General features: G+C 50.4%; 1 protein-coding gene across 2 annotated transcripts in view; it reads left to right on the forward strand.

Annotated features, from left to right (window-relative positions):
* The first annotated feature begins 1,602 nt into the window (after positions 1–1,602).
* The window catches only part of LOC136527000 (proteasome activator subunit 4-like), a 38,164-nt gene continuing 27,751 nt past the window's right edge, over positions 1,603–12,015 (forward strand). For both annotated transcript variants that reach the window (XM_066519591.1, XM_066519592.1), the window contains exons 1-4: positions 1,603–2,062; positions 9,519–9,621; positions 9,717–9,829; positions 9,907–10,029. In XM_066519591.1, coding sequence (XP_066375688.1) covers positions 1,902–2,062; positions 9,519–9,621; positions 9,717–9,829; positions 9,907–10,029 — 500 coding nt within the window. In that variant the 5' untranslated portion in view covers positions 1,603–1,901. The remainder of the gene's footprint in view (positions 2,063–9,518; positions 9,622–9,716; positions 9,830–9,906; positions 10,030–12,015) is intronic.

Raw genomic sequence — 12,015 nt, forward strand, 5'->3', positions numbered from 1 at the left:
GGAGTGATGATGATGATGAGAAGTACTCCAAGGAGGAGCTCATGGACATGTGTGAGCAAGTGCATACTTGCTTTTAGATGAAGAGAAAGGAGTGCAAGGAATTGAACAAGAAAGTTAAATTTCTTGAGCAATCCCTTGATGAGCTCAATGCCACTCATGAGAGGCTAATGAAAGCCCATGAGAAGCTTGGCAAAGCTCACTCTAAGCTTGAAAAGGCTCACTCCTCTCTCATTGAGTAAGTCAAAGTAGAGGAAGCTAAGAAGGAGCAAGTGATCATATCATGTGATGTGGGACTAACATGTGATCTTATTGATGAATCTATTTTTGTTGCTCCCACTAACACTTCTTGTAGCACTACCACTTCCACTTCACCCTTGAGTGATGGTCTCACTTGTGATGCCTCACTTATGGTGAAAAATGAAACCCTCAAGAAGGAGGTGAATGAGCCCACTCGTGCCTTAGGCAATGCCTATGGTGGAGAAGCCCACTTGCTAAAGTATTTGGGTAGCCAAAGATTTTCTCTCAACAAAGAGGGATTAATTGATTCCCGGTGATCTATTCCCGGTGACTTAATCAAAATTTAACTAAAATTAATCGATTTAACTGAATTTCTTTGCGACTATTATATTGAACAGTGAAACTATGTCTATTCCTATTTAAATGTATTCCTATGAGATTTTACTCGTTAAATGGATTCTTAATTATTTTTGTTTCTATCTTAATTGTTGACACATTCCTTGTTTGGTGGTTTCCTACGTAAAGATTCTATTTGTTAGAAGCACTCTTAATTATTTTTGTTTTTATTTTATTTGTTGTCATATTCCTCGTTTGGTGGTTTCCTATGCAAATTGTTTGTGTTGTTCCGTTATCTCCAGTAGAAATATAATATATATTTGCCGTTAATCGATTCTAGTTGACTTGTACTAAATGGTTAAAATTCCGTTCAGACCAAAATTTGTTAAAATTCCATTCAAACAAAAATTATTCATAATTAATTTAACTAATCTGAGGCCTTGTTTAGTTCCCCTCAAAAGTTTACTCGGTATTCTATCGAATGTTTGGACACATATATGTAGTATTAAATATAGACTAAAAAATAATTAATTACACAGTTTGTGACTAATTTACAAGACGAATCTTTTAAACCTAATTAGTCCATGATTTGACAACGTGGTGCTACAGTACACAAGTGATAATGACGAATTAATTAGATTTAATAAATTTGTCTCTCGGATTTCTGACGGATTCTATAATTTACTTTTTTATTAATATCAAACATCCTATATAACACCCTATGTGATATCCGATGTGATATTCTAAAATTTTTCACCCTAAATTTATAGGAGGCGTGATTTAACGGCATTATTAACGGCATGCCAACGCCTATCTTCAACGGCCTGGACCCGCAGCGGCACATGGCCTGAGTCTGCTCGGGCACATGCATCGTCGTCACTTCCAAAGAATCAGATAACCTCGTGATCCGTACGGCTCCAGGCTCAAGAGTAACCGTTTTGTCAGCCTCACACTCCCCAGTCCACCGTGCACCGAGACCAGCTCTCCCCCTCCCTCTCCCCCGCCCCCCGTACCCCCGCCCCAGACGAGGCCGTGCGTCAGCGATAACCGCACCGGCGTGGTCGTGTGGAGCACCGGCCGCCCCAGCTCTAGGTCTCGGGTCGTCGTCGCCGTCTCCACGGCGGCACCCCTCGTCTTGGAGGCGAAGAAAGAAAGCGGCCACCTATAAGTACCCCGCGTCTCCCAAGCCTTCCTCCCCAACTAAACCCCCAAAACCTACCACCGCCCATCCATTTTCGCCTTGGCTCGACCCGCGGAGCTCAGAACTCAGAGAGGGCATCCACTGCGGCGGCGGCAGTGCGAGAGGGGGTCCGAAGGAGGATTGGAGGATGCACCTCTACAACGCGTGGCTGCCGCCACCGGTGGCGACCGCGGCGCGTGGGGAGGCAGCTGCGTTTGCGGGCGCTGTGCGGACCGCCGCGGACGCGTGGCTGCCCGGGGACCCCGACTCCGCCTACGCTACACTCAAGTGGATCTCCGTGTTCGACCTGTAATTTCTCCCTCGAACTCTCATCCCTTCTGCGGTTCGATTGCTTTGATTTGAGGTCTCGTTTATGCTTTGGTCTACTGGTTCGTGTGGGCCACGGCCTGCTGCTCGATTGCTGCTGCCTCGACTACTGTTGCCTAACTTGACTTAGCGATCCGGTTTATCGAGTAGCGGATTTCGCTTTTAGTGTTGTCAATGTCGGTCTGAGTGCTGGTTTTTGCTTGATGCGATTGTGTTTGAGTACGGGAATTTGAGTTGCGGCAATAACTATCTCAACTTCCTAGTGTCCGTGTTCTTTTGGTGTGCAATTTCAAATTTAGGTATTCTGCAAGCACTTTTTTTCGTTCTGTTTTGTACTCCAGTTCTCTGCCACATTTTCCGAACTAGGGATCACATTGCAAATTTAGAACAGCAAATGAGTAATTCCAGAGAACTGCTTATTTTGAGGTGTTATTTAGATTATTAGAAGTATGCTTACTGTCCTTAGATTTACTATACTGTCAAATGCGCAGCTGTATGTTTGCTGAATACAATTGGATTCTGGGATTTTTTTTTCATAAAATGTTATACTGTCAAATGCACAACTGTGTTTGCTGAATGCAAATGCCATGCAATCGATTGTGCTTTTGTATAAAATGCCACTCTGAATAGTTTCATCAGTAAAATGCCATTACAAAAATGATAATATGCCTCTTTCGCTGTATTTTTGCTATTTCACCCAACTTTCCCGCTGACAAAACGTGAACTGATCAGAACATCCTGGTTCCTTCTCCAATCCTACTGAACATGATTCAGCTCTATGGTTCTATTGCAAAAGCTTATATCTGTACCCAGTGACTCCATCTATAGCTGAAAATCGCCGCAATTCAGAATTAAGTCGAAACATGCTTAGCACAGACCCAGAAGTCTATGGCATGTTATCCAAATAGACAAATACTTGTACTTCTGATTTGGCTACCTCTTCTGCTATCTGCTTTTGAGCAACTGAGCAGAGACCTCCACTCCTAGTGAAAGCAATGTTGGTGGTGATGCTTTAGAGTGGGAGGACTTGTGCATTGTTCCTTGATTGAAATTGTATGATAGTGAGAGTGGCAGCGGCACAATTCAAGTGACCTGGCAGCAGGCATATCTGTCAAGGCACTGCATACAGTCAGAAGTTGGCTGCATGGAGATGGAGTCAGTAGGTACATCATGCATGTCGCACAGACAATCGATTGCTTCTTCCTGTGGCATTGTTTGCTGGAATTAGAGAAGGTGCCTATGATGGGATAAGTCTTTGTGTTGGCTGGTCTTTGTGGGGCTGCAGCATATGGTCCTTGTGGCTGTATGGTGGTCTTGCTGCCCATCAAGGACAGCATCCTTGACTGACTAGGACAGCATCTTAGCATCTAGGACAGCATCTAGGACAACATCTTAGCATCTAGGATAACATCTAGGACAGCATCTTGGCATATGCTTGGCTGGCTAGCAGCCTATAAATATGTATCCCCAACCTCTCAGGTTGGCATGTCATTTGTGTGAGAAATAAACCAGAAAATTGCCCCAACTTCTAGTGTCATCCTCTCTCGATGAGAGTAAGAATTCTGCTACTACCAACAGTAAGAATTCAACGACTAACAACTGGCATCGAAGCCGTACTATCCTGTAGCCTGAGCATCTCCTGCTCATCTCCTTTCCCAGCCTCGCAACAGCCCCAGCTGGGAGCAGCAGCAGCTTCGGCCGCTCCTGCTCACTCCTCTCCCTCTGCGTAGTCTGAAGCAGCCCTCTCCCCACGCAGCAGCCCCCCGGTAGCGCGTCATGTCCGCAGGGCAGTCTCAGCGCTCGGTCGCCTCGAGCACGCGGCGTCGGCAGGAGGCCGAACTTGCCGCGGCAGAGGAACGCGAGCGAGCGGCGGCAGAGACCGCTGCGGCGGCGGCAGAGACCGCTGTGGCGGCGGCAAGGGCGTCGAGGCTGGCAGCAGCCAGAGCGGAGGCGGAAGCGGCGGCGGCGGCGGATGCACCGCGTGCGGCGGCAGCGGAGGTTGAGGTTCTGCGCGGCAGCATCAGCAGCTCCATTTCTGCTGACGACAGCGCCGACGCAGACCTCGAGCTGCTGGGGAGCGAGGCAGCGCGAGCGCGGGCGGCGCTGTGGGCAGCCGTGCACGCCCACGAGCGCGGCGGCAAGCCCAGACAGGCGCGGACGCGCCGGCGGCGCTCCTGGAGGAGGCGCGCACGGCGGTGGCGCTCCTGGAGGAGGCGCGCACGGTAACGGTGGCGGACGGGTGGATGGAGAGCGCGGCCTTCACAGGCAGCGTGGCTCTCTCTCCCCGGATCGGTACCGTGGTTACCACGGGCTCCAAGCTGTTGTCAGGGACGTCGGCCCCGGCGGTGGGTGGCCTACCCTCACTAGGACCAACTACGTCGAGTGGGTTGCGGTGATGAGGGTAAAGCTCCAGGTGCGGCACATGTGGGAGGCAGTCCGGTACGGTGACGTCGACTACGACCAAGATCGACGGGCGCTGGATGCCCATATCGCTGCAGTCCCGTCCGAGATGCAGTTCTCGCTTACCAACAAGCGGACTGCCAAGTAGGCTTCGGACGCCATCGCTGCGGCACGCATCGGCAGTGACCGCGCCCACAAGTCCACACTGCAGGCACTTCGCAAGAAGTGGGAGAACCTGGCCTTCAAGCCAGGTGAGGACGTTGATGACTTTGCTCTCCGTCTCAACACTCTGTTGCAGAAGATGGTGCAGTTCGGCGATGACACCTACGACGAGGAGAGAGCTGTCGAAAAGCTCTTCCACTGCGTCCCCGAGAAGTACAAGCAGATGGCTCGCTCGATCGAGTCCCTACTGGACCTCTCCACGATGTCGATCGAGGAGGCGATAGGTCGCCTCAAGGTCGTCGACAGCGATGAGCCACAGTCTCTCTCGGGGCCCATCACCACTGACGGGAAGCTCCTTCTCACTCGGGAGCAATGGGATGCCTGCCAAGGTGACCGAAAGAAGGGGGAGCCTTCTTCTGCGACCGGTGGCCGCAAGCGTGGCAAGCCGCGCAAGGCGCGCAGAGACGCCCAGGCCGGAGTGCGAGGACGTGCTGAGGATGATGCCCGCAGAGGCGCCCAGGGCGGCGTCGCCGGCAAGCACAAGCCGGCACGAGACGACACCTGCCGTAACTGCGGTCAGCTTGGCCATTGGGCCAAGGACTATCGACAGCCACGACGCGGCCAGGCCCACGTCGCACAGGCAGAGGAGGAGCCGGCTCTGTTCATGGCACATGCAAGCATCGAGCTACCTCCAGCGGCATCGGCCGCATCGGCTCTCCTCCACCTTGACGAGCCAAAAGCACACGTCCTTCTCGGTGACGGCTCCGGCAACGACAAGACTAACGGGTGGTGCCTCGACACCGGCGCCACCCATCACATGACCGGTCGACGGGAGTTCTTCACCGAGCTTGACTCTAGCGTCCGAGGCTCCGTCAAGTTTGGGGATGCCTCCGGCGTGGAGATCAAGGGCGTCGGCTCCATCATCTTCACCGCCGTGTCTGTTGAGCACAGGCTGCTCACCGGAGTCTACTACATCCCCGCGTTGAGGAACTCTATCATCAGCTTGGGACAGCTAGATGAGAACGGTTCGCGAATGGTGGTTGAGGATGAAGTCATGAGGATTTGGGATCGTCGTCGTCGCCTTCTTGCCAAGGTAACCAGAAGCGCAAATCGACTCTACGTCCTTAACGTGCAGGTGGCACAACCCCTCTGTCTCGCTGCTCGTCGGGATGACGAGGTGTGGCAGTGGCACGAGCGCTTCGGGCACCTTCACTTCGAGGCCCTGAAGCGGCTCAGTGCCACGGAGATGGTGCGAGGCCTGCCGTGCCTCGACCATGTGGAGCAGCTCTGCGACGTCTGCGTGTTGATGAAGCAGAGGCGACTCCCCTTTCCCCAGCGGGCGAGCTTTCGAGCTAAGGAGAGGCTCGAGCTTGTGCACGGGGACTTGTGTGGCCCGGTGACACCGGCCACACCGGGAGGACGATGCTACTTCCTGCTGCTCGTCGACGACCTCTCCCGCTACATGTGGGTGATGGTCCTCGGCAGCAAGGGAGAGGCTGTGGACGCTATCAGGCGCGCGCAGGCTGCTGCGGAGGCGGAGTACGGCCGCAAGCTGCGCGTGCTGCGCACCGACAACGGCGGCGAATTCACGGCGGCTGAATTTGCGTTGTACTGCGCTGATAAGGGCATTCAGCGCCACTACTCCACACCGTACAACCCGCAGCAGAACGGCGTCGTCGAGCGGTGCAACCAGACGGTTGTGGGGATGGCTCGGGCCCTTCTCAAGCAGAGGGGGATGCCGGCTGTCTTCTGGGGAGAGGCGGTAGTGTCGGCCGTTTACATCTTCAACCGCTCGCCAACCAAGGCGCTCGACGGCAGGACGCCGTACGAGGCTTGGCATGGGCGCAAGCCGGCGGTCTCCCACTTGCGGGTCTTCGGCTGCCTCGCGTTCGCCAAGGAGCTTGGCCGCATCAGCAAGCTCGATGACAGGAGCACTCCGGGAGTGTTCATCGGCTACGCGGAGGACTCGAAGGCCTACCACATCCTCGACCCGAAGACACAGTGTGTGCGCATGGCGCGCGACGTTGTGTTCAACGAAGGGCGAGGGTGGGCGTGGGACAAGGCGGTGGACGACGGCTCGGCTCTGACGTACGACGCCTTCACTATCGAGTACGTCCACTTCGAGGAAGCTGGGGGAGTAGGCAGCTCTTCTTCGACGAGCGCGTCTACCCCAGTCCCCGAGCCTCCACCGACCCCGGCGCCTGACAGCACCACGCTCTCCAGCCAGGACCTCAGCTACGACGAGTTCTTCGCCGGCTCCACCACAGCCGGCACCGCGACGCACTCCAGCACCGACATGCACCTCTCCGGGCACGTCTACTCCGACGCCAGCTCGTGTCGAGCACAGCCCGGTTGAGCTCGCTACTCTGCTCTCTCACGACGAGGAGCGCATCGACGCGTACCAGACGGCGAGCCGTTGCGGTACCGTACGATGGAGAACCTTCTCGGCGACCAGCCGGTGCCGGGACTGGTGCCTCATGACCTGGAGGCGCAGTTGCACCTTGCGTGTGACGACGGCGAGCCTCGGTCGTTTGCAGAGGCCGAGAGACACACGGCATGGCGCGCCGCGATGCAGTTGGAGATGGATGCGGTTGAGAAGAACCGCACCTGGGAGCTTGCTGACCTTCCTCGTGGTCACCGCGCGATCACCCTTAAGTGGGTGTACAAGCTGAAGAGGGATGAAGCCGGCGCCATCGTCAAGCACAAAGCTCGCTTGGTGGCACGAGGTTTCATGCAGCAGGAGGGAGTCACTTCGACGACGCTTTTGCTCCCGTGGCACGGATAGAGTCCGTGCGACTTCTCCTTGCGCTAGCTGCCCAGGAGGGCTGGCGTGTTCATCACATGGACGTCAAGTCGGCGTTCCTTAACGACGAATTGAAGGAGGAGGTCTACGTGCACCAGCCGCCGGGATTTGCGATCCCCAGCAAGGAGGGCAAGGTGCTCCGCCTGCGCAAGGCCCTCTATGGCTTACGGCAGGCACCGAGGGCGTGGAATGCCAAGTTGGATTCCACGCTAAAGGGGATGGGCTTCGAGCAAAGCCCGCACGAGGCGGCCATCTACCGACGGGGTAGTGGAGGAAATGCTCTGCTAGTGGGTGTCTACGTCGACGACTTGGTGATCACCGGCACCAAGGAAGAGATGAAGGCCACCTTCCAGATGAGTGACCTGGGGTCTCTCTCCTTCTACCTGGGAATCGAGGTGCACCAGGATGACTTCGGGATCACGCTTCGATAGACCGCCTACGCCAAGCACGTCGTTGAGCTAGCTGGGCTCACCGATTGTAACCCAGCTCTCACTCCGATGGAGGAGAGGCTGAAGCTGAGCCGCGACAGTACGACGGAGGAGGTGGACGCTACGCAGTACCGGCGTCTTATGGGGAGCCTTCGCTACCTCGCCCACACACGGCCGGACTTGGCATTCTCCGTCGGCTACGTTAGTCGGTTCATGCAGCGACCGACGACGGAGCACCAGCAGGCTGTGAAGAGGATCATCCGCTACGTTGCGGGGACTCTCGACCACGGCCTCTACTACCCTAGGTGCCCTGGGGCGGCACACTTCGTCGGGTACAGCGACAGCGACCACGCCGGCGACATCGACACCAGCAAGAGCACGTGCGGGATCCACTTCCTCCTCAGCAAGTGCCTCGTTAGCTGGCAGTCGGTCAAGCAGCAGGTGGTGGCCCTGTCCAGCTGCGAGGCCGAGTACATAGCAGCCTCCACCGCTTCGACTCAGGCGCTCTGGCTCGCTCGACTGCTTGGTGATCTCCTCGGCAGAGACACTAGAGCGGTAGAGCTCAGGATAGACAGCAAGTCCGCTCTGGCCCTGGCAAAGAACCCTGTTTTCCATGAACGGAGTAAGCACATCCGGGTGAGGTACCACTTCATTCGAGGCTGTTCGGAGGAAGGGAGCATCACGGCGAGCTACATCAACACCAAGGACCAGCTTGCGGACCTGCTTACCAAGCCCCTTGAGAGGATCAAGTTCCTTGAGCTCTGCTCCAGGACCGGGATGGTTCAACTTTCCCACAAGACGACGCACAAGACTTGGGGGAGAATGATGGGATAAGTCTCTGTGTTGGCTGGTCTTTGTGGGGCTGCAGCATATGGTTCTTGTGGTTGTATGGTGGTCTTGCTGCCCATCAATGACAACATTCTTGACTGGCTAGGACAGCATCTTAGCATCTAGGACAGCATCTATGACATTATCTAGGACAGCATCTTAGCATCTAGGACAGCATCTTGGCATATGCTTGGCTGGCTAGCAGCCTATAAATATGTATCCCCAACCCCTCAGGTTGGCATGACATTTGTGTGAGAAATAAACCAAAAAATTGCCCCAACTCCTAGTGTCATCCTCTCTCGATGAGAGTAAGAATTCTGCTACTACCAAGAGTAAGAATTCAGCGACTAACAGCCTAAGGGCGTTCTGAACGTTCAGCATTAAGAAAAACTGAAAAAAGAACATTGGATTTAAAGATGGAAATACACCCAAAATAGCACATTATGACTTTCCACCTTTTCAGTTGCGGTTTCTTGATCAGATTTGTTTACTACATTTTGCAACAATGCTTTGAGTGTTTTTTTTTGAAAAACTCTCTTGAATTTCTGATAATTGATTGGTTAATTTTTTTTGATGTACTAAATATCTTACGTGAACCCCTCTTTGGGTTCTAACAAAAAGAACTCAGATTCACATGAGCGATTGACGGATCTGATTCAAAGGGATGCAGACAACTGAAACCATAATTAAGTCATTTCTAGACCATTTAGGGGATTGTTTGCAAACATTTACATATGTAGACTTAAAATACTTTGTAATAATGTGGTTTCTAGAGTTTGGGGTTATTAATGTTGGTGTTCTTTTTCAATGTATTTAGTTTTATTAAGGCGAAGAGTGACATTGCTCCTGAGGATGTACAGGCTGTTGTAAAGCTTGGACTGGAGATATTTCATGCATCGCATAACAAGTTTGTTGTCCAGGTAATGCTCAGTAGTTAATGATTTGTACATGGATAGTTCAGATCTGTTTGGTCTTTGGTGATATATTCTTTTCTTGGTAAATGAATGATAATCAGATTAAGTGGGGAGGTCTGCTCATCAGGCTTCTAAGAAAGCATGGGAAGAGGCTTTCACTTGATGTGCAATGGAGACCACTTTATGATACGTTGATAAGGACTCATTTCAAGAGGTAAAATGTGACATTATACCCATTTCCGACAATGAAGAAAATGACAGAAGGCTAAGTGAATGTCATGTCGCTTTCAGAAACATGGGACCTGAGGGCTGGAAAGTAAGGAAGCAACACATTGAGACTGTCACCTCTTTAGTGCGTGCATCCAGGAATTTCTTTCCTGAAGGTGTGGCTGCTGAAATTTGGTCAGAATTCAGGTTTGACATATTCAGCACGAATCTTTACTTACATTCCATCTTATTCATGCTTTTCTAACTGCTTTGCTGGTTTATTATTTCTTTTAATAACCTGTGTTGTCCACCCTCCGTAAGCCCATATAGTGTTTGTCTGTTTGGCCAGATAGAGTCACAAAGGATATGCTTCACATGTATTCATTTGACTTCTATTTGAGTAAGTAGTCAATACAAACAAGGTTTGTGATAACAAAGGTATCTAATTACCTGTAGTACAATATGTAAAAGCCTGTCGCAATCATCTTTAAGTACTCTCGCGGTACTTAGCATTGGTGTCAAACCCCGTAAGTCCAAGTTTTTCCTTCTGGTGCTAATCATATAAACATCTGTCTAAAAAAGAATGCAATTCTAGATCTGGTCTAAGCCAGTCAAAACTATTTTAAGTTTGACTCTGTATATAGAAAGTAGTATCATCAGTTATGATTCCAAATAGGTATACTATGAAAATATATTCCATGATGGATCTAACAATACCTACTTGACATCATAAATATTAGTGCGATTTTGTAAAAAAATGGTCAAGTTGAAGATGGTTTTACTTTAGCATTGTAGCTAGAATTGAATTCTTCTTGGACGGAGGGAGTATCAAAGAAAAAGGATCCACCAGAAAGATTTTGCTATAATTTGCTAACCATAAAAGAGTGTTATGCTCCTTTTGGTGTGAGCTGCACAAGAATTCCCTAGACAGAATGTAAATTTGCATTTGTATCTAAATTCTTGCGGGTCCTTGAACTTTCCTAGGCATGACACTTGTGTTCCTCTACTTCTCTACATTAGGCAAGTTAACCATTTAATTTATTGACTAATGGTTTTAGCTGACATGGATCTGATGAGTGATGATGTAGCACATGTTGGTTTTCACATGTATTTTAGGCATATAGAAGCAATAAACATGTGAATGAATATAAAAATCCCTCAAACTGTGGCACCTGGATCACTATTTTATTCTTCATTGTAAGCATATCTAGTGCAGTGCAATGAGGGGCCATTTGGTAGTGTAAATGGTGAAAACAACTGAAATGCTACATATGGCTAGTTGGTTGTTTGGTGATAGAATTTGAACATCAGCGAAGGGAGGTGGATGTTTGGTACGGAGCAGGTGGGAAGTGATTCTTGTGGGGATTGAATGAGGAGCAGTGGGGTGCGTTCTTTTAGCTCCCAGCTTGCAGTGTAAATGGAGAAGCGAGTCTTTCTCAGATCTCTGCTAGAATCTAGTACTCCCTCTGTCCCTAAATAACTTTAACTAATTTTGTATAAAAAATTATTAACATTTATAGCACATAATTAATACCATTAGATAGATAGTTGAATCTATTTTCATAACAAATTTATTTGGAGATACAAATGTTGTACGTATTTTCTATAAATCTAGTCAAACTTATGGCACAGAAACAAAAAACGACAAATATTTAGGGACAAGAGGGAGTAGTGTTTTACCTGTTTGGCTGTCTAGGGGTGATTCTCACGGAGAATCTAGAGCTGGGAGCGCTTCCAAATGGCCCCTAAGGTACATGGAATAACATTATGGGTTTAATTTTTGCAATGAATCATAGCGACAGTGAAAAACGTGATAGATTGGACATACATGTCTTATGTGCTAATTCCACCTTTTCAATGTCTCGTTTCTTATCTTCTGGAGCATTAGTTCATTTAAACAAGGTGACAGGCTAGCTTAATGTTGACAAGTTTAGGGGCTTCACTGGCAATTGTATGCATGTTTAGGACCTTCTAGACTATCGTTCAATTTTAGGAACTGTCATATCCATGCAAGTTTGTGGTACCCGCAGGATAATTTTCAAAATTATGGACTGTCAAGTGTTAACATGTGTGGAATAGAAACTCGACCACAAAACTTGCGCAGGTCTTGGTAGCTCTAAAGCATTGTGTTCTTGGTCCTCCCCACCACTACCCAACTACCCACCCACACACAACCTCATACGAAAGATCATA

The sequence above is a fragment of the Miscanthus floridulus genome, chromosome 19 (genome assembly GCF_019320115.1).
Source record: "Miscanthus floridulus cultivar M001 chromosome 19, ASM1932011v1, whole genome shotgun sequence".
In the NCBI taxonomy this organism is placed as follows: domain Eukaryota; kingdom Viridiplantae; phylum Streptophyta; class Magnoliopsida; order Poales; family Poaceae; genus Miscanthus; species Miscanthus floridulus.